General features: G+C 39.2%; 1 protein-coding gene and 1 long non-coding RNA gene across 2 annotated transcripts; one reads left to right on the top strand and one right to left on the bottom strand.

The window, feature by feature from the left end:
• Positions 1-172: 172 nt before the first annotated feature.
• On the top strand, positions 173-18,888 carry CA4 (carbonic anhydrase 4). The gene is made up of 8 exons (XM_040532659.1): positions 173-395; positions 10,790-10,843; positions 11,625-11,795; positions 13,507-13,664; positions 14,379-14,471; positions 14,725-14,788; positions 15,307-15,470; positions 16,782-18,888. Exons 1-8 carry the CDS (start codon positions 338-340, stop codon positions 16,968-16,970), a joined length of 951 nt encoding a protein of 316 aa, XP_040388593.1. The 5' UTR covers positions 173-337; the 3' UTR covers positions 16,971-18,888.
• LOC121057908 lies at positions 1,679-21,270 on the bottom strand. Its single transcript, XR_005814014.1, has 5 exons — positions 21,079-21,270; positions 16,474-16,646; positions 8,993-9,144; positions 4,229-4,425; positions 1,679-2,858 (listed from the first exon to the last, which is right to left on the bottom strand). It is a non-coding gene; the product is annotated as an uncharacterized LOC121057908 (long non-coding RNA).
• Positions 21,271-24,239: the final 2,969 nt, after the last annotated feature.

Genomic DNA, 24,239 nt, shown 5'->3' with positions numbered 1-24,239 from the left:
AAAGCTGCCAGTAAATAAAAATGTAACATTTTACTAAAAGGTTTCTAGATGTGCATAGGTTGCAAAGTATTAGCTATTTATTACAGGATAGTTGTTCAGTGCTAGAAAACCCCATCCCTTTTGCCATTCATTTTGGAGAAGTGAATAAATTTAGGCAAATCAGGAGTAGGGTAAATCTGGAGAAATTACAAAGGGGAGGAGTTCACCTTCCTGGCTATGGCTTTCAGGTCTGTCCAGGACTACTTACTCCAGTATAAAACTGAGAGCAGAAATATGATCACATACTAAGAAGTCTAATCAATTCTGGTTTCAACACTGAGCCTATTTAAAATAGATAATGGAATTGCTGTTCCTTGTTCTATTCTCTGTGCACATTCTCAAGACAGAGGCAGTAGGTAAGTCCTTGCCTGTTCTTTCTAACCCCATATAACAAGGTTACTCTTATTTATGATTTATTTCTGAGTGTCAGTGCCTACAGGGCAAACTCTCTAGTCCTTCTATATGAAAAATGAATGTTTTATTTGTTTCTCTGCCTTTCTCATTTGTGGGAAAATATCAAATATAGATTTCTCTCATGAATGAATGTTGGTTTTTTTTTTTTCACCTTTAGAGATTCTAGTTGCCTTACTTGTCCAATAAAAATCAATGGGGTTTGACTTGATCTCTGTGGTTACTTATATATGTAAATTCAAAACATTAACAAGTAAAATATTTTTTTTTTGTCCAAAAACTTCTTAAAATTTCAAATAGCTTGTTTTAGATTTCTACTCATTGCTTTGCCATTTGTAAGATTAAATTCTCATAGTTGCCTACTGAGGGAGAAAGAACAGTATGTCTTTTGCTGCATTAGCCCAGCAGATCCATCTATTTTTGCACTCTGTGCACTATGTACATAAGTGCAGTACGCACTTATGATGACTAGATTAAATCACAATCAATAATTAGTATTGAAAAACACAGAGGGTATTTTTATGCTTCTATCAAATCAGCAATATTATAACATTGAATAGTCTTTCCTATGTGAATATTAGCACACAGTCTCAAAATTAAAAATAAACACTGCAGTCCTTAATGGTGATGATGAAGGGTCTATTGTTTGCACTAAAATAGACTAGACTGCATTAAGGGAAAAAAAGAGATACAATATTATCAGAGGTATCAGAGGGAAGCACTGCACCAAGAGCCTGTTAAAGGGACATGGTTTTAAGGCAGCTCTAGATTCAGCTGCCAGACTTTAAGTAACACGGGTTTGAGGTGCTCAGAAAGTGCCTTGAACACTGCATAAGCACTGGGGTAAGAGGGGTGTCTCCCTCATTTTATTTCTCTGTTCTTAACTAATCCTCCACATCCATGACTCGGTAACTTGCCTTTTCCAGATTCATACCTTACAGTCCAAATATCCCCCTCTTCTTTAGTCCGTGTGTTTTAGATGTTCTGTCTCTGGAGGCTTCCCACATGTGGTACAGGTACACACAAACACAAAGAACCTTTGCTCTTCCAAAGTCTACAACTATTGCTTGCTTGATAGAAAATGATTACTGATTAATTAATACTTAGCTAAATTTACCGCTCTGTTAAGGCATTTATTACAGGATCCTAAAAGACCACTTAGAAAACCCACATAGGTTTTATTAAATCAGCGTTAGTAATTCGTTAGTAATTAGTGTTTTAACGGAAGTAGTAATACAGGGCATGCATGTAATATTTTTTATTGATTTTTTTTTCTAACCATAATCACTTTCTTCCCTAAGTATAGAGGCAAATGGCACAGTCATTAATACTCCAGAAACTTGCTCTCCTCCCACCTTCCTTTTCAAACCTTTTCCCAACGTAGAAGCTTTACAGGATACATTATACTAAGTCAAAGGCTAGACATTTTAAGAAACCATGACTTTTGAGCATCAGCCCAAATTATTCTAAGTATCTATTTTTCTATAAAAAGGAAAAATTTATTTCATTTCTATCTTGCCACTTTTCAGAACTACTTCGAGTAATACCCACTTACCAGCTCATTTAACATATCTGCACCGTGCCCGCTTTTTCTGCTCTGACTAGCCTGACAATTCACCACACTTAGATAGTCAATATAGATACTTGCTAGTCTTTTAAGTTGCTTTCAGCCTTGACCTGTCTTAGTACCACAGCACCTATTTTTAAAAATTATTACTAATAGTCCTTACAGGGCTTTATAAAGAAGCAAGCCTCATTATCCCTAGGCTACCAAATGGAAACAAGAGCATTGGTGCAGCCACCTGCCCCGAGACCAGCCAGCAGCAGGAAGAGAGACTGTCTGTCTTGAAGCTCTGTTCAGCATCTCATCCGCTGATTTATATGGATCTCAGCATGTTCCATTAACAGGGCATCGATGCACCTCAGATGCCTGCTTGATTCCTTTGAGAGATCAGTGACCCTCTGGAACTGCTATTAGACAGGCAGTAGTGAGGTGAAATGTCCGCAGTGTTCCAATAGGATCGTCCCAAACCTTCTGAGAGAGGTTTTAATAATGGTAAGTTCAGTCTAGTGCCATCCAGAGAACACCAATTGCAGAGGACAGTAACACACTTCTGTCTAGAAGTTTTTTTGTGGAGTTACAGCCAGCTCCATGCATTACTGAAAAATAATCTGCTTTAATGGGAATGGAATGGAGCATGGCATTATCTCAAATTAGTCACCTTTCTATCTCAGTACAGATTGACTTTTGATCTCAACTTATGACTGTTATGCAGGATATATCGCTTAGGGCTTCCTTCTCTTTCTTCCTTGGACTTTTTCAAACTTCACAAACAGATTTAAAGCCTTATCTGTGTCTGCCTGCTCTTGTCCATGCATATCAGTGTATGCCATCGTCATCAGATCCACTGTATGCAAGAAGAAACAAGAGGTCACATTTAGCAAGTTGCTGAGCGTGCACTGAGAGCAAAAGATGCCCACTAATACTTCTCTCTGCTCTCCTCTCTCCACATAGCTACAAAAAAAACCTGCGCAGGCAGGCTTCAGATGGCAGAGAGTTTTCTAGCTCTATCATTTGTGCTGAACCAGTAACAGCACATTGTGCTCACTATCTTCAAAACTGAAAAATATTTACTAACAAACTTTCCCATTAAACGTGAAACCTGGAATTAAATTTTAGCAGATGAGCTCTGTAAGAGGGACTGTTATGGTCAACAGAGGTGTAGCTTCAGATAGGATCATCCGCTGCCATACTCACTGTTATATGTGGCTTATAATTGGAGGGGTTTTATGGATGAGAGAAGAATGGACATGAACTGTGTGACCAGGATATCTAAGGATGCAGATCCGGTAATCTCAGAGTACACTTATTTCCTTCCATAGCTTATGATAAAGGCACAAAGGGGTATAGCACTGCAGCAATTTCATTCTTATTCTCTCTTTGACATTAAAATTCAGCGAAAGACAGAAAAGCATTTGTGGCAGAGCAGCATATGAGAAAGAAAACAGCTCTTAACTGGCTGTAACAGCCTGTTAGATTTTAGGGAGACAGGTAACTAAGCTCAGTGGGCAAAGAAGCAACATTGCATATTACTGGAAGACTCCTGAAAGGGAGCTACAAGACAGCATTAAAGCCATATATGGAATAAACCTTGAAATATTTTTAACTTTTTACATTTCTGTAGCCAGCCAGGTATGGCACGCAGATATATCTGCATTGCACAAATTTGTGTTAGAACAGGAATGCTTTGATTCTCTTCACTGTAGTCTACGTGTGAAGTTATTCAAGAGTGTGTACTGTGCAGTCATACCTTGCTGTAATTTAAATCAATCTGCAGATCCTGACTTCCTTTTAAAGAATTACACATGTAAGTATATAAGATCACCTCTGCTGTCTCCACTGCATATGAAAACAAAAGCTGACCCATGCATGACTGCTTGAACCGCTGAGGAGTGACTGCATATAGCAAGTAGCAATGAATGACTGATATCCCACATGACACAAATCCTGCTTTGTTATATTTGTGTTGTGCATAAGTCAGTAGGAGCTGGAGTTCTTGAGCATCCAGACTTTCTACTAGGTTGATGCTTCAAAGGGCATCACAGCTACAAGTCCAAATAACATTGTTCACTAGTTTGCAGTCTGGTTCTGGTAATACGCAATGAACAGGCAATTTTCTGTATACAAAGTGGACCCAGGCACATAATTAATGTTCAATTTAAGGATCAACCTGACCAGGGTGAGTATGCCACATTGTCACCGTTTGTATTAACTCACTATTTAGCTGATCCTCACGCAGAACTGCAATGTGCTGCATCACCTTGTCCTTCTCCAGCATTCAAGCCAGGGTGCCTTCCTGCTGCTCTTCACTTCCGTTCCATGGGAAGGAAAGGAACATGGTAGAAGCCATTCATAGGAGCCATTCACAGGTGGCAAGTGACATTACCTCAGCTTACAAATTATTCTTCTTTCTCCTACAGCAAAAGATATCAGCATAAGAATTGGAATATCCTTTATATGATGCAGGTTGTGCAGTGATACTTAAAACTGGAATCATGGCTTCTCATAGACCTTACATTTAGATTTTGAAAACTGGAAGCAGACAAGCATTTCCGGAGACAGGGACTGCTGTGAGGTACCTTCCTCTTAGCTGTCCAGGTAACCAGTACAAACCTTTTAGCCTCCAAGGCAAGCTGCGAGGTCCAGGTTCTCAGCTAGGTGTCTGTCTCCATGCAGGTATGTTTTTTTCCCCTGTTTGTGGTATTGCAAGAGATGCTTTGTTAATAAGACGCAGAATGTATCAAATGGCCTGGTATTAGATTACTAGGCACTTTTCTAGCCATAAGATCAGTCATCATAAACCCAGTATAGAAGACTACAACGAGACGAGAAGACTGCAACTACAACAAGAACAGTAAAGCCAGAAAGTAATTTGTTTGAATTAATTTTTTAAAATATTTAAAAAGGGATTTCTTGAATTTTGTTTGACACTGCCTCTGTGGCAAAACAAATACCCACGGAAGCAGTTCACCTTAGCCCTGGACACTATTCTTGTTAAAAGCCAGCTTCCTTTTTTGATACAGCAAATTTATGAGGACACATATATATGACAGAGGCTATGACAGTATCACAGGTCACGGCTGAAATTATTTTCCTCGCTCTTTGACACAAAGGAAGTAATTTGCAAGTGTTTATTGAGCAAATCTAGAATCCTCTCAGGCTCTTTAGATTCTTCCTTTAGCTTGTGTGTGTAACAGACTAAGACCTCACTGAGCATGTGATTTATGTATAAATGTGCAAATTATAAACACCATGCACAAAACAGATGTAGTTACATGTAATGCTCCATTATTACAATAAAGTTTATCTTCAAGACTAAGTCCCTGCAATGGATTGGAAGGCACACACATATAGCTTATATATAGATAAAATATAAAATATGTCTCTATAAAATATAGATAAAATTTCCAGGCATAAGTTAATAGATCACAAACATTTGTTTTTACAAGTTTAGAGATACATGTACCTAAAGATAAACATTTGGAACTGATTTTGCCTGTCAAAGTGGTTGACCGGCACTTCCTAAGGATGTGTAATACTTAAAAATGTATAAATAGACGGACGTATATATGTTTAGTTTGTGTTCAGCAACCTCATTAATTAGGAAGACAGACTTAGATTCCACTTGCTCTTAAGTTGCTCGGTCTTTTGTACTAAAGATAATAAGCTTCACAAAGCCAGCTAAAAATAGAACTAGCCCAACACAAACCAAAGCTAAGAATACACTGCATGCAAAACTAGCGTTTGTAATTTTCATAGAAAAGGCACGCCTGCCCTCCACTGCAACGCCGGTGTTTACAGCAGGCTTTAGGGATGAGTTTGGATCAGGTGGACAAGAGAGCAGTAATGAGAACTCTGACATTCAGGGCAGCCTCAGCTTTCTGAGAAGCAGGAGAGCAGTGGGAGCATTATCAGCTGTGTGTCTCAGAAACAAGGAATTGTCAGAGAGGATGTGGCTGAAAGAGCGTGATGCGATCTGAAGGGGCAAACAAAGGAGTCAGTCAGTGAAAGAGAGAGATTTTACCTGAAGAGCAACAGAGGACGTTCTTACTGTCTCAGTACTTTGGCTATTACTGGTGGCATAGAGATTCAAGAGATTAAATATGTTTAACAGAAACAGCGAACAGTCAGTATATAAAATTATTAGATTTCCAAGCACTTTATTCAGAAGGTCAAAAACTGTTTTAGTAACTCTTCTGGAGATGGACACATTAGAAGGGTGAATTTCAGCTCTGCTGAGCACCACCTGTCTCACCGCCTGGGACACGCGGGCTTCCAAGCAGCGGCTCAGCAGGTCCAAGTAGGGCAGTAAGCAGGGGACAAGTAGGACAAAGTAGATTTAGGAACTTTTACGGAATTCAGGCAATCTGACCGCTGTCCAAAGAGCTTAAGGGTCTTTTCCTAGATCACACAATAGCACATTAGCAAACTGCTAACACCCTGGCGTCCAGCCAGAAGCACTGTCCTCCATCCAGCTGCGTAAGTGAACAGAAGAGGGAGATCTCAACTGAAGGAATTTTTCCCCCAGGCTTCCCAGCTAGGCTTGATAGCTAAAACAATTGAAAACATTTACAATAAAATGAAAACAATACGTAATTGTATTGTTTTGCAGCTGTTCTGGTGCCAAGAAACAGCTTTGGTCAGGAAACCAGTTGTAAATTTGACAAGGAAGAAGCAGAGATAAGTAGGACGGCTCACTTGCCAACAGAGACTCCCTAAATTTAACTGTCTTGAACTTTGTGAAGGAAGAGGAGGCCTTCAGCCCAGTTCAGCCCTGCTCTAAATTAAAGCCCAGCCACCTATTATGTGACTTAAAAATCCATAATACAGTACAAGACTCAGATATGGATGATAACATAGCAATTTTAAGTCTAGGAGTATTTTGTATACTGAATGTGTACGTGTACTGAATTTTATTACTTCCACTCGTGACAACAACAACAAAGTCCCTACCTAATGTCAATAAGCAAAGGAGCTTTTGGAAATCCTGGCTTGTACTGAATACTGTCCCAAGTAAAATATGGATGCTCATGGCTTCACTCACAAGCTAATAAAATCTGTGAGAGTAAGCTATAACAACCTCCAGGGCAGCTGATATCAGAGCAATGGTTTCAGCATTCAACTGCAAAAACACAAATGAAACCCACAAAACAAAACAGACAACAAAAGAACAACATTCAGCTGCATGCTTCTTGGCACTAAAATAAACAACATGAAAGAAATAGGAGGGCTGAGATTTGACTGAAAGAGGAGGGGGTCAGAGGAATGCAAGAAAGGACCTTCAGAGAAAGAGAAGGGAAAGAAAGACTTTGCAGTAGGAAGGTGAAGGGGAGGTTGTCATGAGACGGGACAAAGGATGGATGAAGCAAGAACAGGAATTACAGATTATGAAGGAACTATCTGAATGCTGTAAACACCAGGGAGGGAAAAGAATTGTTTAGGGTGGTTCAGTGATATTTCTAGGAGTGATGGGATGCAGATAAGCAAGTGGAAAATGTAAGCTATAAAACAGGAAACATTTCCTGACAGTGAAGTCTAATAGACTGTGGAAAAGTCTCCTGCGGGAAGTGGCAGGAGCCACTTAGACAATTAAAACTAGACTAGACAACATACCTTAGGGCATAATCATACCTCAGAGCACAGACAACTGACTGGATGTGACAAGTATCTTTCCTACTTGCTTCAGAAATGAAGTCCAGGGGAAAAAAAGGACCATTGTAAATGCAAGGTCAATATACATAGGGAGGAATCACACCTGAGTCAAACAAAATACAAATACAAATTTTCCTTGTAAGTGACATAGGGTATGGCAGTTTGGTTTTTCCGCAGCCATATCTACACAAACATCCTGTTCTCTAACGTTACACTACCACCACCCAAAAAAGTCTCATTTACAATAAACATTAATTCATTATTTGCTCTGGAATTCTGCAATGTTTAATTGACTTATTAAGTTTTAACAGCTTTAAGGACTTTTTTTTTAAGGATTGTTGAATTTATTTCCTATTCTATTTCGCTGATACCATCCAGCTTTCTAAACCACAGCTATGTTCGCCTGTAGCTGTTCGCCACTACTTGACAGAAAGCCACTATTTCTTTATTAGTTTGTAGACGCCATGAGTTTTGCAAAAAATCTGCAAAAATTAGACACTGTTTATTTGGTGTAGGATGTTGAATCTGTCAAACACCTACCAACTGGCAATCAGTTCTGTGGTTGCTTTCCTCGAGAAGGGTTGGACTCAGACTCAGCAATGAAAGGCTCCATAACCTACTCCCATTTCACTCCTCTGCTACGGAGGCACTGTATCAGGACCACTGACACTACCACTTGATGACAGTTATCTTCACTCAGTGCTTCCCTTGGTCTTTGATTTTCATGCTTCCACACTCACAGTCTAAAAGCTTCACAGCCTTGCACCCAGTGAACACTGTACTTGCTGCACTTACTCCTAATTGTGAATCATATTGACCGTAAAATTTAATTTGCAGTAGTGCTTTGATGTCTAATTCATTGTACAAGGTAGTATACAATCCCAGAACAGTAAACCTTGTTCTGAGATTTACAGTAAACAGGTCGGAATACCTCAAATGACCTTGATTTCTCACCTCGCAGCTTTCTTCTCTGGTCTAACTCACATCCCAAAGAGTCTGAGGCAAAATCTTCACAGGTGGTTAACTTCTCGTGCTGCATAAATGCTACCATCTTTGAACATTTGCAACCAGGTCATTTCCACAGTTCAGTGTTTTTACCCCTGAAGGTTCACACACATGTAAGTTGCAAAGAAAGCCCACTCCTGATCACAGGGTGCTGGTGCAGAGACTGTTAAAGCTTATGAATATACATATATGGAAGCATATGCATATGCTTTAACAGTCTAGCCACTGGGCTAAAGCAGTGTTCATAAACTTGTTTCCAGTCATTCATCTATGCAAACACTAACACTTACGAAATCTAATCAAGCATTGTGAAGATTGGCTTACTCAGTATTTGCTAGGCATTTATTGATTAAAATATCGGTTAAGGCACTGGGTGACACTCTGCGCTTGGAACTTGTGGTTTTACTGCTTCCCAGCGAAGATAAGAAATCACTCTGTGCCACTGAAGGTTTGGCCACGGGCTTGTGTACACAGGCCTGAAAAAATGCAACAATCAATTTTAGAAATGACAGATTTAAAGTTAAGCTTTTTATATGTTTAGAAGTGTCTCAAAAAAAAAAACACAAAACTTTGCTGAAACCAATTTTTTGATAATTACAAAATATTAATGGAACGACAATGCAGAAATCAATGCAGTTCTTACAGTACGAATGTAGCAGTATGCTCTGTTTACTTTTCTTCCCGATATTACTAAACATTTGCTAAACTAGAACGAGTCAACATTATTTGTAGCTTTCAGCATAAATTTAATTTTTGTGAGAGACGAACTTAAACAGTATAATTTTTTCCAGATTAAATTCAATGCCTCATGCTCATCCAAGATTCTGTCTTTGTTAGTACTGCTAGCCACATGTCATATCAAGGTTCTATTTATCATTTTTCTAAATACTAAATAGGAGAATGGCACTGCTATGCTACTGATGTGAAGATAAGGTTTTAAAAGCAGGTATGAGCCTTCTAGCAGATGTGTTATAAAAGGTCACAGATTACGGTAATTAGCAGTCTAACGACATGTAGGACTCCATAACAATGCCTATAAATTGATTAGCCTACTTACCAAATTGTATGTCATTTACTAATAGCAGATGAACAGAAATTATAATATTAATCATGATTATTATAGCTTTTGAATTGTCATTGATCAAAGTTAAATAGGCAAAGAAAACTATTCCCATTAAAATCCATTTACAATGTATTATTGTCATAAATAACCATTGAAACATGCTGCTATAAACAAAACAGTCCTTACTTTCCCAAGTAGATTAACAAAGTTCATTTAAATCAGCTCTTATCCTCTGAATTTCACATTTCTGGTGACAATGAAAAATTGAGATTAAGATATTCTATTGAAAAATTCTGCAACCCTCTGTGGGGGATCACAGCTGTGTTAGAATGAGGATTCCTCATTTCTTATGAAAAATGAGACCCTTTGTTTCTTAAAACTTCTTAATGCACGAGCTATCTTTAAAATTGTGGAACAGTGAGACACGTCATCTTACAGAAGTGAATTTCCAAGTAAATGAAACAATGGCAAGTACAGATAAGAATTATTTTTTTTTTAACACTACATAAATTCAGCTGTGGAACCTTTGCCTCAAGGATTTGCTGAAGCTAAGTTTTCAAAAACAAATTATTTAGAACCACAACCCATCCAGAGTTATACTTCATGCTAGCACAGTTTTTGGAAGGTGTATCAACAGGTGTAAAGTGATTCATTTAAGACTAGAAGGAGATCTAAAAAGAGGACAGAGCTGCTGGCTGCAGGATTTTTATGGTCTCTTCTGCAGTATTTGATATCAGAAACCAGCTGGACTCGCTGGATGGTGAGCTCCATATTGCTAAGAAATCTCTAGCAACATGTTAAAGATTTATTTACAAGCAAAGCACTCACCTCTTACCAGCCATCGTCATTTTTATGTTTAAGAGATGAGACTGGGACTTCTTTTCCCAATAAAATTGGTCAGGGAAAACTAAAAAGTTGACAAAACTGTATGGCCAACCATAACTTCATCACTCCCTAAGGACCACAAGTTGTGAATCTGTTTCACATCTGCTTTTTGGAGGGACAATCTGTACAGTTTTCACTCATCTAATTTTGAATGTTGGATTATTTTTTTTCAGTTGGACACCACTGGTGCTATCAGTCGCAGAAGGATGAACAGCCCACCTGTAAAGGTACTGATAAACAATTTATTTCTGTGACCACATTAGTGTTTGAACTCTTCTGTTTTGCAAAAGGACTCTGTAGCAATAATGCAAAAATGCATACAACTCAGCATTTAATGCTGCACGATCGTACTATATGTAAACAGAAGTGCTAAATAGAATATCTGAAGAGGGGTATTTTGAAAGAGGCAGGGCTTGCTCTACTCATTTTGTTTCAGCGAAGGATGATGTTGCAATTAGAAATATATAATCCAGAGATAATCATTCTAGCGTGTTGGATATAGACACCTGTTTAAATTCTTAAGGACAGAGTTATGAAAAACTGTAATGTTCTACGTACAGCTGCACTTTTTGTTTTACCAGCAGTATCCACACAGGCTGCCTGCTCTCTTGGTCATCCTTGTGTCCAGCCCAGCCCTCCCTGGACCTGCCTGTGCTGGAAACGGCATTTCACTCCCAGCATGACCACAACCATCATCACTGTTACCTTTATTTTTATTATAGTTTCTGATCAACCAGCTAACCTCAGTGATAGTTCACTTTTTATTTTACAGCCACTTGTATGTGCACATTTTCTTACTAAGAACATTCTTGAAGCATATTAGTATTTTTCAAAACTACATAAATTCTATGCTAAGAAAGTTCCTTTATTAAATTCCCACTACCCAAAGAGCTTTCTTTCAAAGATATCTTCGTTTTCCCAGGCAAGAATATAATATCTGTTGGGGTGTTTTGGTTTATCAAGGATTTGCAGTCTACAAAAAAAAACATTTTCTTTGTATTTAAATAGATCCTCGACAATGGCATGTGGTAGATGTCACCTGCAAAGGAAACTATCAGTCTCCTATCAATATTGTCACCAAAGATGTCATTTATGACAAGAGCCTGAAGCCACTGAATTTTGAAGGTTATGATGTGAAGGGGTCTTCAAAATGGAACATCGAGAATAATGGACATACAGGCAAGTACTGTCTAATACATTATGACAGGACTTGTGCCTTCACTCTGAACCTTCCGTTCATTTCTTCCATGTCTTCGGCAAGTTGTTAGATATCACTACTGCTATTTAAAAGAAAGAAAGAAGATAGTATCCCTATATTTCAAACAACTCGCTGAAATCTTTATAGATTTCAACCTGTTTTCTTCACAGGCAGAAGTAATGTAACATGAGGTTGTTGATCAGCTATTTACAGTGAATCAGCGAGCAGTAAACCCGTGAACCCATTCAACACTGATTCACTTCCTCTTCTTCGCTAGAGGCATTATTAATGATGATGCTTCAACAATATTACACTAAATTACTTTAAAAACAACAACAACATACAGCAAAACACTGGTTGTCTTTTTTTTAAGAGTTATCTATAGGCATGATTAAAATCTTAGATGTGTTGTTTCAACTGCCAAATTCTTAAAATGGGAAGTTGCAAGTGCTAAACATATTTGTAACTTAAAATTGAGAGGTAGGGACAGAGACAGCTGAATAGATTTTTCAAAACCGGAGATTCTAGTTTAAAGCATCAGTATTTTGACAAACCACAATAAAAGTCCATGACTGATTTTTCACTTATATACAGGTTAATGACTTTTGCATTACAGAATGATGTTTCAGAATCCGTTTATCACAGTCACTGTGTACAGTAGTGTCTTTTACACAAAAAATTATACTCTTAAAGATAGGTCAGAACTCTCAGCTTCTCAAAACACGCAAAAGGATCTGGGTTTTCGTCTCAGCTTTTTTAGATTTCTTCCAAGTGCAACCAATTCCTGTGCTACAATAAGAACACTGACAACAATATTGCTTAAATTATAGCAGCAATTAGAAGCTCTACGTGAGATTAGATTATCATTATGTTCACTGATGTGCAGACAGTAAAGGTCAGTGTCTCAAAGGTCTTACAATCTCAATAAACAAATCCAACAAAGATATGTTAACATGCATTTAGAGATAAAAAAGTCAAGTAACTAAGTGACACAGAAGCTTCCAGCTCATTTGGAATTCAGAACCAAAATGAAATCTCCAGGGTTTTAATCCAGGTCAAAACAATCTTCCCTGCAGGGAAAAAAAAAAAAAGTACTGGACTTAATGTAGAGAACTTATTAAGTCATATTTTTGAGCATAGCCCAGATGTCTCAAGCACATAATGTACTTTACACGTGATGGTGGTTTATAGATAGAAAATATCTTCTTCTAAGAAAATTTTATTTTGCTGTTAGCAAAGAAAGACATAAAAGACAAAAAAACACCTTCCCAAGCCATAGCAATGCTCTGCCTTTTTCCTCCATTTTACAAAAGGAAACAAGGATCATCAAATGTATTTTCTTACAGCTGCAACTGAAGTCATGGGTCAGCCAGCTCTCCAGATTCACAGAGCAAATCCTAGGTTGAAAAGGGAACAGAAGCTCCAAGTACTGTTCCACAGATGAGGGATGCCCAAATGCTGTTGCATATTACTGGAAAGTGGGCTGTGATATTTCTCCTTTTCATCTCAAATTAATCTCAGCTAACATTTTTTAAGAATTCAGTTTCTGTAGAGGGGAACTTCTAGAAAACTTGGCATGAAAAACCAAGCCAGAACTTCAGGATAATTTTGAATCACAGGAACATGCATCTCTTTAGTCAAGTAATGTATTATTTGAATATATTTTTTAAACTATTTATTTCTTTTCTCCAGTTAAAATAACATTGGGCACATCCCCTAAAATTGGAGGTGGAGGTCTGAGAAGAAAATACAAAGCAATAGAATTTCACTTCCACTGGGGAGTCCAAGACATGCTGCATTACCTTCCCGGGTCAGAGCACAGCATAGATGGAGAAAAACAAGCTATGGAGGTAGGTGGCACTGTCTGTGGGTTTGGGCCATAACTCAAGAGCTCTGTATTTTTAAGATACTATAGGAAGAAAAGCATGGGTCAGTTCTCCTATGAATGCCCAAGAAGGGAAATAACGAACTGATGACACATTGCTTACTAATCAGAGCACAAAGGAAAACCTACTGGGTTTATACAGCAAAGGCACAGAAAAGATAACAAATTTGCAATTTTATAGCCTTTGGGAATATTTTGAAGTCTGTACAGCTGGAATACTCTCTCATGCTGCTTATTCAGACTATATATCCATTTCTGGGACTGTAACCATGAATTGACCTATACAACTGAGAAAAGAAATATTTTCTCCAAGTTCAGACAGGTTGCTGGTGCTGGTATGAATGGATCGGTAGAGAGACCACCACCACCACCACTCCCCAGTCAAACCATCAAGTAAAAATTTAACAGTTCCACTGCATAGGCTGAAAACTGAGGGCTGCAGCAGTGAACAGAGCACTTCGGCTTCTACTACACTGGCGGGGAAACTGATTTTGGTACAAGAAGTTTCAAATGATAGTCCATTTATTGCATAGTTCCTGCCTCAGGTTCAGAGCCTTGGACTGTCTCTCCCCAGCCTGCGGGCAACAAAGCAGCTCTGGTTCCACTACAGCAGAAGTGCAGAGAAGCAGGCAGGCTACACTTAAATAACAAATAATTGGCCTCGACTATTTTGTTACAGCTTCATATTGTCCACATAAGAGAAGATGCTTTGGATATAGAGGATGCAAAGAAAATTTCAGACGGTATAGCCGTGTTAGCATTCTTTATAAAGGTAGGTGGCCAAAATACAAATTCATTATCTCAAACGTACTGGTAAGTTGGCTGAGTTGTGTCAATGTTACATTATTCCTAAACCTTTCGCACTTCTACAGAAGTGCACTGGCAGCACTTAGCTCCTTTATCTTTTCCTACATTCTGTTTGCTGCTGTTAGCTCTGTAGTTCTCGTCTGTTTTATTCATAATTCATTTAAAATAACCTGTTGCTGAGAAGTGCAGGATATGGAATAAAAATATTTCCATTTCAGGTTGATGAAGAAAATAAAAACTACGCAACTCTAATAAATGAATTAGATAATGTTCAATACAAAGGTAAGACATGGGCTGTTGAAAAAACAGTGTATATATACTTCGAGCACACACACTACAAAGTAATTCAACATCCAATCCTGTTCTAATTGCAGTAGAGATTGTCACTGGAAATTCAAAGCTGAAGGATAAAGTTTAGTCTGTCAGGTACTCAGAGCATTGCAGGCAGGAGGAAATGTAGCTCTCCCTATTTGCAGATGAAGAACACTGAAGCACCACAATGAGCATTTCTTCTTCTGCAGAAGGAAGCAAAGTGGGAAGAAAAATATGCAGAAGAACATTTTAACAAAGATAAAATGTTTTTAACAGAAGAGGTGTTCATAATCTGTGCTCTGTGCCACCCTGCAGCTGGTAGTCAGGGATTCCACAAGCAAGGCGGCGTGGCTGCCCCAGTCAGCACGGGAAGAGAGCAGGGGATGAGGCTTTACATAGTCGCTCACTGCAGTCACATTTGAAGCCAAGCGTGAACGATACCTTCAGCTGCACTTGGTAAAAGCAACGTTTCTGCATGCTTTGCCTAGGGAAAACATCACAGATGGACCCTTTGCCACTGAGTTCCCTGATTCCACCTGAAGATGAGCTTGGAAGGTACTATCGGTATGAGGGCTCCCTCACCACTCCTGACTGCCATGAGGGTGTCATCTGGACAGTGTTTGAGAAGCCAGTTGAACTCAGTATTTTCCAGGTAAGTCACAGAGGGATACTTTGAAAGATCTGCTTCCAGTGATTTTACCCTGGGCCTACCTGCTCTCTCACATGATTTAATACAGACCTGTTAGCTGCTCCACTGCTTAGAGAATCACAGCACAGAATCCAACAGAACATCCCGAGCTGGAAGGGACCCACAAGGCTCTGAGTCCAACTCCTTGCTCCACGCAGGACCAACCAAAAATCAACCCCTGTGTCTGAGAGCCCTGTCCAAACACTTCTTAAACTCCAGCAGGGTTGGTTCTGTGACCACTGCCCTGGGGAGCCTGTTCCAGTGCCCAACCACCCCCTTAGTGAAGAACTTTTTCCAACGCTTTGTTGCTGTGACAAACATACATATGCTTGGCATTAGTCTAAACCCACACACTCTCTAGTGCCAGTTACGACAACGTCACTTTATAACCCTGTTAAATCATCTCTCAGAAAATGGCAGGAAAGGGGAAGGAAGGGGAAATGATGACATGAAAAGAAAACCAAATAACCCCATAGGTAAACACCTTGTTCAGCGCTTCATCAAGAGCACTTCCCCTGTATTCATCTGCTTGCCCCAAATTTCACTGCCTTTCTTGTCTTATAAGTATTAGCATACCAGAAAAGAATAATTCAGAGTCCAAACATTGAATCTATCAGCATCAGCTTTATGCAACCCATTTTTGTCCCACAAAGAGGAACAGGAGACTGAATCACGACTGCCTCTAAAATATAGATTGTTCAGCTGACAGAGTACACAGTTAAACAATTAAGATGTCCTGGAGTGGATTCTGAGCAATACTATTTGGGCAAGAGCCAGCAATTTTATTTTAGTTCCTTATTTGCAGTGTACTCACAATCACTTCAGTCAAAGGGCAATGCTCAGCCCCAGACAATGCTAAGCCACATGGTACACAGGAGGGAGCATCTGCTCACTCCATGCCAACTTCTAAGCAGTTAGAAATTTGGAGCAAGGAAAGAAATGAGGCACGTAATCCTACCCCTCTTACTTTGTGTCTCTGTGATGTGACGGACAAGGACAGGGCTGTGCGTCAGGAGGACCGCTCTAATGAAGTCCTTGAGCTGGACAAAGCATTCAGCTCACACAGAAAGGAAGCCCACGTGATTTCCGAGGTTAAAAGACGTTGGTGGCTTCTGGCAGTAGCCTCCATCATGATGTTTCCTGCAAGATTTAATGCATCCATACAGGTCAAAACAATGCCACAGAGTAAGGCACCAAAGCTACAAAATACCACAATTTCCAGTGTTTCACAGGAAAATAATTTAACAATCTATTTTTTTTTTTCAATGTCTGCAGGTTTCTCAGTTCTCAACAGTTCACTTTGATGGGAAGAACTCAACATACATGGCTGAAAATTTTCGGCCTGCTCAGTTTCTTAATGAACGATCCGTGTATTGGTCCAGTGCCAGCACCCTCCTGCCTCCTGCTAAGGTTTTAATGTTGGTCCTGATCCTTACGTACATCCTGAGCTCTCTTTTCCAGTGAACACTTCTCGCTTTTTTTTTTTGGCCAGTTGTTTTTTCTATCAAGTCTTCTCTTTAACTGCCAACTCCTGAATTATATCTGAATACAGAATGTTACCTTTTTTTCCTCCATACACTAACCAACAACTCCTGTTGCTGCTATTACATAAAAATTAAATCCATTGCACTAAATTACAAGAATTCTAAGGAACTATAAGATAAAACTATGAAGATTTAATTTAAAAACACTTAAAACGTTAGGATGGATTATCTTCTGTATATCCTGTAACACAACACTGGAAGGACACTTTACAAGCTCTATGGAGGACTTTCTGGAGGAATCTGTTCTTAAGTGCCTGTGAAGGTTTTTGTCTGGAGTACGTTTACATTCAACACTGCAAGTCAGGAAGACAAACATCTGGAGTGATTCTTATCATGCCTACATTGTCCTATATGAAGGTACAATACGGAGCATAAATATGCTCACATAATTGAGCAACATTTGGGTCATTCTATCTAGCGATGTGACAAATTTCATCTGTACTACCACATTTTTTCCACCTTCTTCTCTCAGAATATGTAAAAGTTAATTCTTAGGTAAGGATACTGGATTCCTTGTATCTAACCTACTGATTCTGGAGTTCAATTTCTCTACTCAGCCTATTTATTCAGCCTAGTACGGCATCCTATTTCAGGATGCCCAAGGAAGATATGATGTGCCAGAAGGAAAAAGGGGAGCTCGTCCGCATACACCAATTGCACATCTGTGCAAATTCTCTCTTAGGAGGGCCATGGTTGAAGCGTGAGACTTTGATGCTCCTTTACATTTTTCATTTGCATAACAAAATGGGACAGGCCAAGTAAAGTCTCTTTCCAATATCACATTTTAGAAGCTTTTAAATTTCAGTTTGAATATTTGTGAATATTTCCACATGATTTTTTTTTTTTTAGAATAACAAGCCTGTAAAATATTTACATATGGTTAACATTCATAATTTTTGCAAGAAGATTTTGATTTGAATTGATTTCTCCAGATCTCACCCAGTTACTTACAGAAAAGCTCAATATATTGGGAAATGGGATTTCCTTTTACTATTCTGAAAACAAATGTAACTGACTGTTTTCTTAGCTAATGCCATACAACATGTTGCAGCTACTTTGAGAATTTTAGGTTTTGGCCATGCCAAAATAGAGTTTTATGCTAGAGGACTTGTAGTATTTTCTTTAGAGCAATGTTTGCAGGGATGACTCTACGCTATGGCTACATAGTCATTTTCAGGAAAATCATGACAGTGTGACTAACCACAGCGCACCAAAGGAGAAAAAATATTTTCATATTTAACAATCAATAATATAAGCTTAAACAATGTAAAAGCAAATGCACCTTGTTACATTTAGAGGAATGGTTAGGATTAACTGTATTTTTAGATAACTGAAGACTTTTGAGAAGCAGACATAAAAGAAAGATTAAAACTGAACAGACCTACTATATTTTCATTGCCTTGAGTTTTTATTTCTTTTGTCCATGCTGAACAAGAACCCACACAACATCCATTAAGAAAAGGAATGTGACTTTTTTCTATTTTCTCCACAAGAATAAGGGTTGGGCTTGCTTTTTCTCAGGGTGGTTTGGAGGAAGGGAGGGATTTAAACTACAGTGGGATGCTACTGATGTCAACAGGCTTCTGGAGCTTTTACTTCATATCGGTCATCAGAGGATCACTCTTCTCCTGACAAAATTGCTTCAAGTACAGCACCTTGCTAACCAGACCTGGTGCACACTTCCAGCCCATCAGGTAGAGGCCAATCAAGTTTCTTTCAGGAAACAGTACCATGGATTTACCCAGTATAACTTCACCTCTGTACAAGTTACCTACTTATCTCTCTCTGTTGAGCATCTCCATGATATCTATTTTCATTACATCCTTCAACATCGTGCAAGTACAGAACGTGCCAAGAAATTAAGAGGGAAGATGTTTTGTTTTGAGGTTGGTTTACAAGATGTAATAAAAAGAAGTATTCTGAAAGGCTCACATTTTATTGTTCTTTCAAGGTTTTAGAGCAACATCATATACACCATGATCACATACATTAAGTCCCATAGAACTGGGATCTCCTATTTTAAAAGCCAGAGATGTGAATACTACTCAGGCCGCCTCCACTGAGAACAATGCCTTTTGCATTAAACAAGCCCCCCAAATTTAGGAGTACTGAATAAGAGCCCATCATCCTTCTTCATTCAGATTATTTCCTAAATTCATTAAATAATTCTCACTTCCCAGGCAGCTCCCTTAAGGTTGATCACAAAAACTAAAGAGCACCTGGGTCAATTGCCATTTATTGCCAGTAATTCACTGGAGCGAATTCCTACTATTTTGAGCCTCAGTTTATGATGCAGATACTGAGGAGCAGTTACTTTACAGCAGCTACTTACTACGAGGGAGGATCTTATTTGCTATGAAACATAATAAAAGATGACTAAGAGGAAGAAACGAAAAAAAAAAATCTGCTGAAAAGAAGGTTAGTTCCCTGTAAGTACACTTCTGCATAAACCCCAGCATGAATAAAATCTAAATAGACAACCATTTTTACTGAGTGCATCTGAATTCTCTGACAAGGAAGAAAAGGGAAATGCAGGTTTTTGTTGTTGTTTGGTTTTATATTGTCTAGCTGCAATTCTTCCTCCAAAAAGTAAATCCAAATCTTAAAAAAAAACAACCAAACAACATCAAAAAACCCTCTAGACATTTGTAAAAGTTCCTTGCAGATGGAACATTAAAATTGCTTTCTAAAAATCACTTTTACCAAAAAAAAAAAAGAAAAAAAAAGTTTGTTTAAGCTCCCAGTCTATCTACGCAGATTCAGCATATCTTTACTGAGTGCATACTCAGCAACGTCCTCTTCTCTTCTGGACAAAAGATTTTTATTTTTCTCATGTTTTTATTGTGATCCACATAGCTGTAGTATATGATATTTTTGTTTCATAAAAATTAAAGCATAGGGGTCCCATTCATTTCCATTTTTGCAATATAGATTATTAATCCCCTCTACCTGAGGATTCCCTGACAACAGCTCCATGTCCGTATACCTAGACTTTTCAGACACTAACGTACATCTGTTTATCTCAGCTGTTACAGTAGGTCACGATGACAGAAGCCTTTAAGCAGTCTAAACCTCCCAAGGCTTCACAAGTTCAAGCGAATCTGTGAACGTCATCTGTGCTCAAACTGGAAATTGGTAAGATGCATGCAGCACAAACAGCAGTGGCCCATGGGAGCTACAATCTGTATCTGTGTCAATGATCTAGTTCAATTTGTTCTTTGTCAGAGGCTGCTCTTTGCAACCAGATAGACACATGCTGTTCTGGTTCTGAATATGACAATTACAGGGCTAGAATTAATGCAGTAAATCAATACAAATTGACAGCAAAAGCTGTTCAATTAAAAGCAGTAAAAGACAGGAAGGCTTGAAGTGCGACATTTGGTTTTCCTTTGTGAAGGTAGTTATGCAAAAGCAATTTGTTATTCAGGCACAGATTTTCAAGAACTGTATCAGCACTAAATTTGGCATGAAATATCTTCCATTGCAAAGAAAATAGGAAACTACAGTAACTCCCGAAGAACTAATAGCCAAGCTGTGATATTACAGGAAAGGACTGGGGGATGAATACAGGTATTTAGAAAGACCCATAAAGAATAGTATTTTCCCACTTAGAGAGACGTTAACACAAAACTATGCTAATACATTTTACATATATTGGGACCAGAGCTGAAGACCACTTAGCTTACATGACTAAAAACTGGGATATAATAGAAAATGAAACAATACTGAAAACTAAAATTCGCTAGAGTAGTGTATTTTAGGTTTAAAAGAAAACAGACAAGCAGAGGCTTTGTCAGTTTAGACTACCATTTGCATTTCAGAGCACTGAACATATGAATTCAGCATGTTCAACAGTGAAAAGTCCTCTCACAAAACATTCTGGGACATTACCACAAGACTGGAAGTAGATTTGCTTATGAGAACTCTGTCCTTTGGAGGCAATAGCATTATGGTTCAGGGTTTGCCTGTAATGGCTGTCATGATAGAATCTATTCAACAACAAGCTTGAACAACAGTTAGGAACTCACCAGACTTCAGCAGGTCTTCTCCATTTCTAAAAATCCAAAGCAGTCCTTCTCCAGTTTTGATCAGACTTTGATCTGGAGGAGGTCTGCTTTCTTCAGTCTGTCTTTGGAGGTTTGAGAGATGGAGTAGCAGATCTGCCACATGAAAACAGGTCCAGCTTCACAACTATGTGACTGTCAGTGGGGAGAAGAAGGCTACTGAAAAGAAAATAAAAAAATCCTAATATAGTACATTTTCAGCAAGGTATTTTCTCAGGAAGTACAAAGAGACAAGGAAACCTACCCATTACTCATAAGAACCTTATTTACATGATCCACAACGAATTTTAACAAACTTGCCAGCTTCATTGTATGGTCACCTCTTCCCTGCTGACAAACAAAAGCTCAAAATGAACTTTAATTCTGTACAGAATTAATTTTCCAGGCTTTTTGCTTTTTTCTTTCCTCCCTCATCCAGGAAAGAAGACAGCATTTGCCCACACAGCTAGCAGCTTTTCAATTAAATGAATGCCATGTAGCAGATCCATGTAAAATATTCCTCTATCTGTACCCTAAAAAAAAAAAAGCTTAACTAACTTCACAGACTGATTTTAAATTTTAATAAATGCATTACTATGAGGTGTAACATAAACCACCTCTGATCCAGAAATGAGGAGGCCCATTTTCTGCCATTGTACATTGCACGGGGGATAACACTCCATGCCAAAAAGGGTGACACTTGAAGACATAAGGCTCTATTGAACCGAGTTAAAAATGTACTTGGTGATTTTCTTCCACTAAACACTACAAATGACATGGGATTTAGAGAAAATTTAGTGACTGGGAAACAAATGCCATGATACCTCTGTCAAACCAGAGCTATTGTGAGAAAAGCTTCATGTAGGAGCAAATTATTTGTTTGTGCACGTGTGTATTCGTGTAAAAGCCAGGAACACTCTAGTTAAGATGCACTAAAGAAATCCACGATGAACCTGAGAGCTGAAGAATCCCACCACGTCGCCCAGTCTGAGGGGTGCTCCCCATTGACACAGGGGGACTGACCAAGACCTCAGGGGAGAAGCGCCACACACGGAAACATGCCTCGAGAAGGATCTGAAAACTGCCTCGCTCATTTGCCGCTTGCTGCTTACAGTGCCTTACAAAAGAGGTGAGAGTCACTGTGGCTGTTTCAACACAAAAAGGTGTGCTGTGAGGAAGCAGCCAAAGGAACCAGGATGCCCATCTGGGAATGGGACACCCAGCCCCTGGGGCAGTGCTCAGCCTGGTGTGTCTTTTTGAACCTTGTTTTTGTCAGTATTATTTCCCCATCTGTAATCTCCTTTGCAGACAGGAATGACTCACCGTTTTGCCATTCAGAGGCTGTGGGAAGCGGTGGCACCGTCGGGCTGGGGCTGTGCCCAGTGTGAGGTGGGCATGGCGGTGTGGCGGGCAGGTGGGCTGCAGCACCCGCTGCCACCAAAGCTGGGATCAAAAGCCAGGTAGGGCAGCCCTGCCACTTACAAAATGAAATGAAAGGAAAAAAAAGGGGTGGGGGGGGGGGGGAGGGGGGGGGAAGAGAAAAATAAAGGAAATATCCTCTCAGAATGGCTGTGCAGGGGGTGGCACCAGCAGGCCTCAACTGCTGCCACCGGCCATTTTCTGAGGGTCCCCTCCAGTCAGGCTGAGGGGAGCCCCCAGCGGGGTCCATGTCAACCCCTTACTGCACGCCTCAGCTGCAGCTTATCTCGGACAACGAAAGCACCATGGCTTCTCCACCTCGCTTCAGTTATTGTAACCCCATGGCTTCGGGTGGCAGAAACATGGCAGCAAACATCAAACAATAAGAATGTCCCGCTGGAGTAGCAAACATTGGTTAGGGCTGGGAGGGAACTGATGGCTCCAGTAAAGGGAGGTGACGTTTCCAGTGTGCTTTTAGACCCTGACAGCAGTGTGTTGCTGGAGCAGGCCGACACCTCGGGGATGCACATGCCAGTGCCCACCACCATGGGCTGCCTCTTATTTGCACCCATTTTCAAAATGTGCTTAGCACTAGGGCTGCTGCGTTACAGAAAACTTACCAGAGCCCAAAATCAAACCATGCTGCCAAGGGTCCTCTTCTTCCAAACTCCAAAACTAAATGGAGCTGTGAGAGACACTGCCTCTCTATTAAAGATGCTCATTGGGATTTTTGAACCTGAAACATTTGCAGGTTAAAAAGCAATCATAAAAAGTCTGGAGCAGTGAAAAGTCAGCAGGAGTAAGAGGGCAACACGAGCAGTGGGCATGATGACCCTGTTAAGGCTGGTTAAAGCCAGGATGGTTTGCCTGTTGATGCCCTCCACACATTTTCTGAACACAGACACGATTCATCCAAGCCAACCACTGAGAATGGGAACACACAGTTTTCAATATAAAGTTTAAATTTCCTAAAAATAACCCCCTGGTTTGAGTTTTTTAATATCAGAAATAAATGCACTTATATCCATAAAACCTGATTATAATTAGTTGTACAAGTAAAATTATGAGTGTAATTAACTACAGCTATTAATTGAAATGCCTTTGGGACATTATTTCCCTTCTTGCAGTTGAATGCAATTTGCATTTAAAGTTATAATATAAAGGATATAAGATTTTTAGAGATTGCGATAAATTCAGATTATTTTCTTATCTTTTACCTCTTAAAAGTCTTCTGAAGTGATGTAGACATCTAGTACTCAAACAAATACCCGTGGTATTTGCTTCCTTATAATCTACTTCCATGTAGTTAGGATTTCTCCACGCCTTTTCTTTTTTATTATGTGAAGGAAACCTCAAAGAAAAATATATTACTTTCCATCTACTGAAATTACCTTCATGACAACACCCATTCACTTCCCAGGTTACTGAGACTGCTCATTGTTCCCAGCACGTAGGAGAAATATCTTGATTAGTTTATAGATATGTGTGGTTATGAGGAATTTATGAGAGAGAAAGACAGTTTTACATTTTGCTGATTATGTTGATGTTGAGATTAAGGCCTTAATAAATCATTGTATTTTTCTATCAAGAAAGTTCTATCTTTGAAACCTACAATCATCTGAGTTTGTTGCACGTTACATGAAATGCTTTCTTACATGCAGTAGGCACAATGTTGTGTGTTCTGGAATCCAACAGTCCCTGCTGAACCTAGGAACAATCCTAAGAGA

Source organism: Cygnus olor, chromosome 20, assembly GCF_009769625.2.
Source record: "Cygnus olor isolate bCygOlo1 chromosome 20, bCygOlo1.pri.v2, whole genome shotgun sequence".
In the NCBI taxonomy this organism is placed as follows: domain Eukaryota; kingdom Metazoa; phylum Chordata; class Aves; order Anseriformes; family Anatidae; genus Cygnus; species Cygnus olor.
This window is presented reverse-complemented; position numbering and strand designations above follow the sequence as displayed.

Excerpts from the sequence above, each read along its gene's own strand:
- CA4 (XM_040532659.1), top strand. The coding sequence starts at position 338 with ATGGAATTGCTGTTCCTTGTTCTATTCTCTGTGCACATTCTCAAGACA. Across the intron at positions 10,844-11,624 it reads TGAACAGCCCACCTGTAAAG|ATCCTCGACAATGGCATGTG; the intron begins GTACTGATAAAC and ends GTATTTAAATAG. Across the intron at positions 14,789-15,306 it reads AGATAATGTTCAATACAAAG|GGAAAACATCACAGATGGAC; the intron begins GTAAGACATGGG and ends TGCTTTGCCTAG.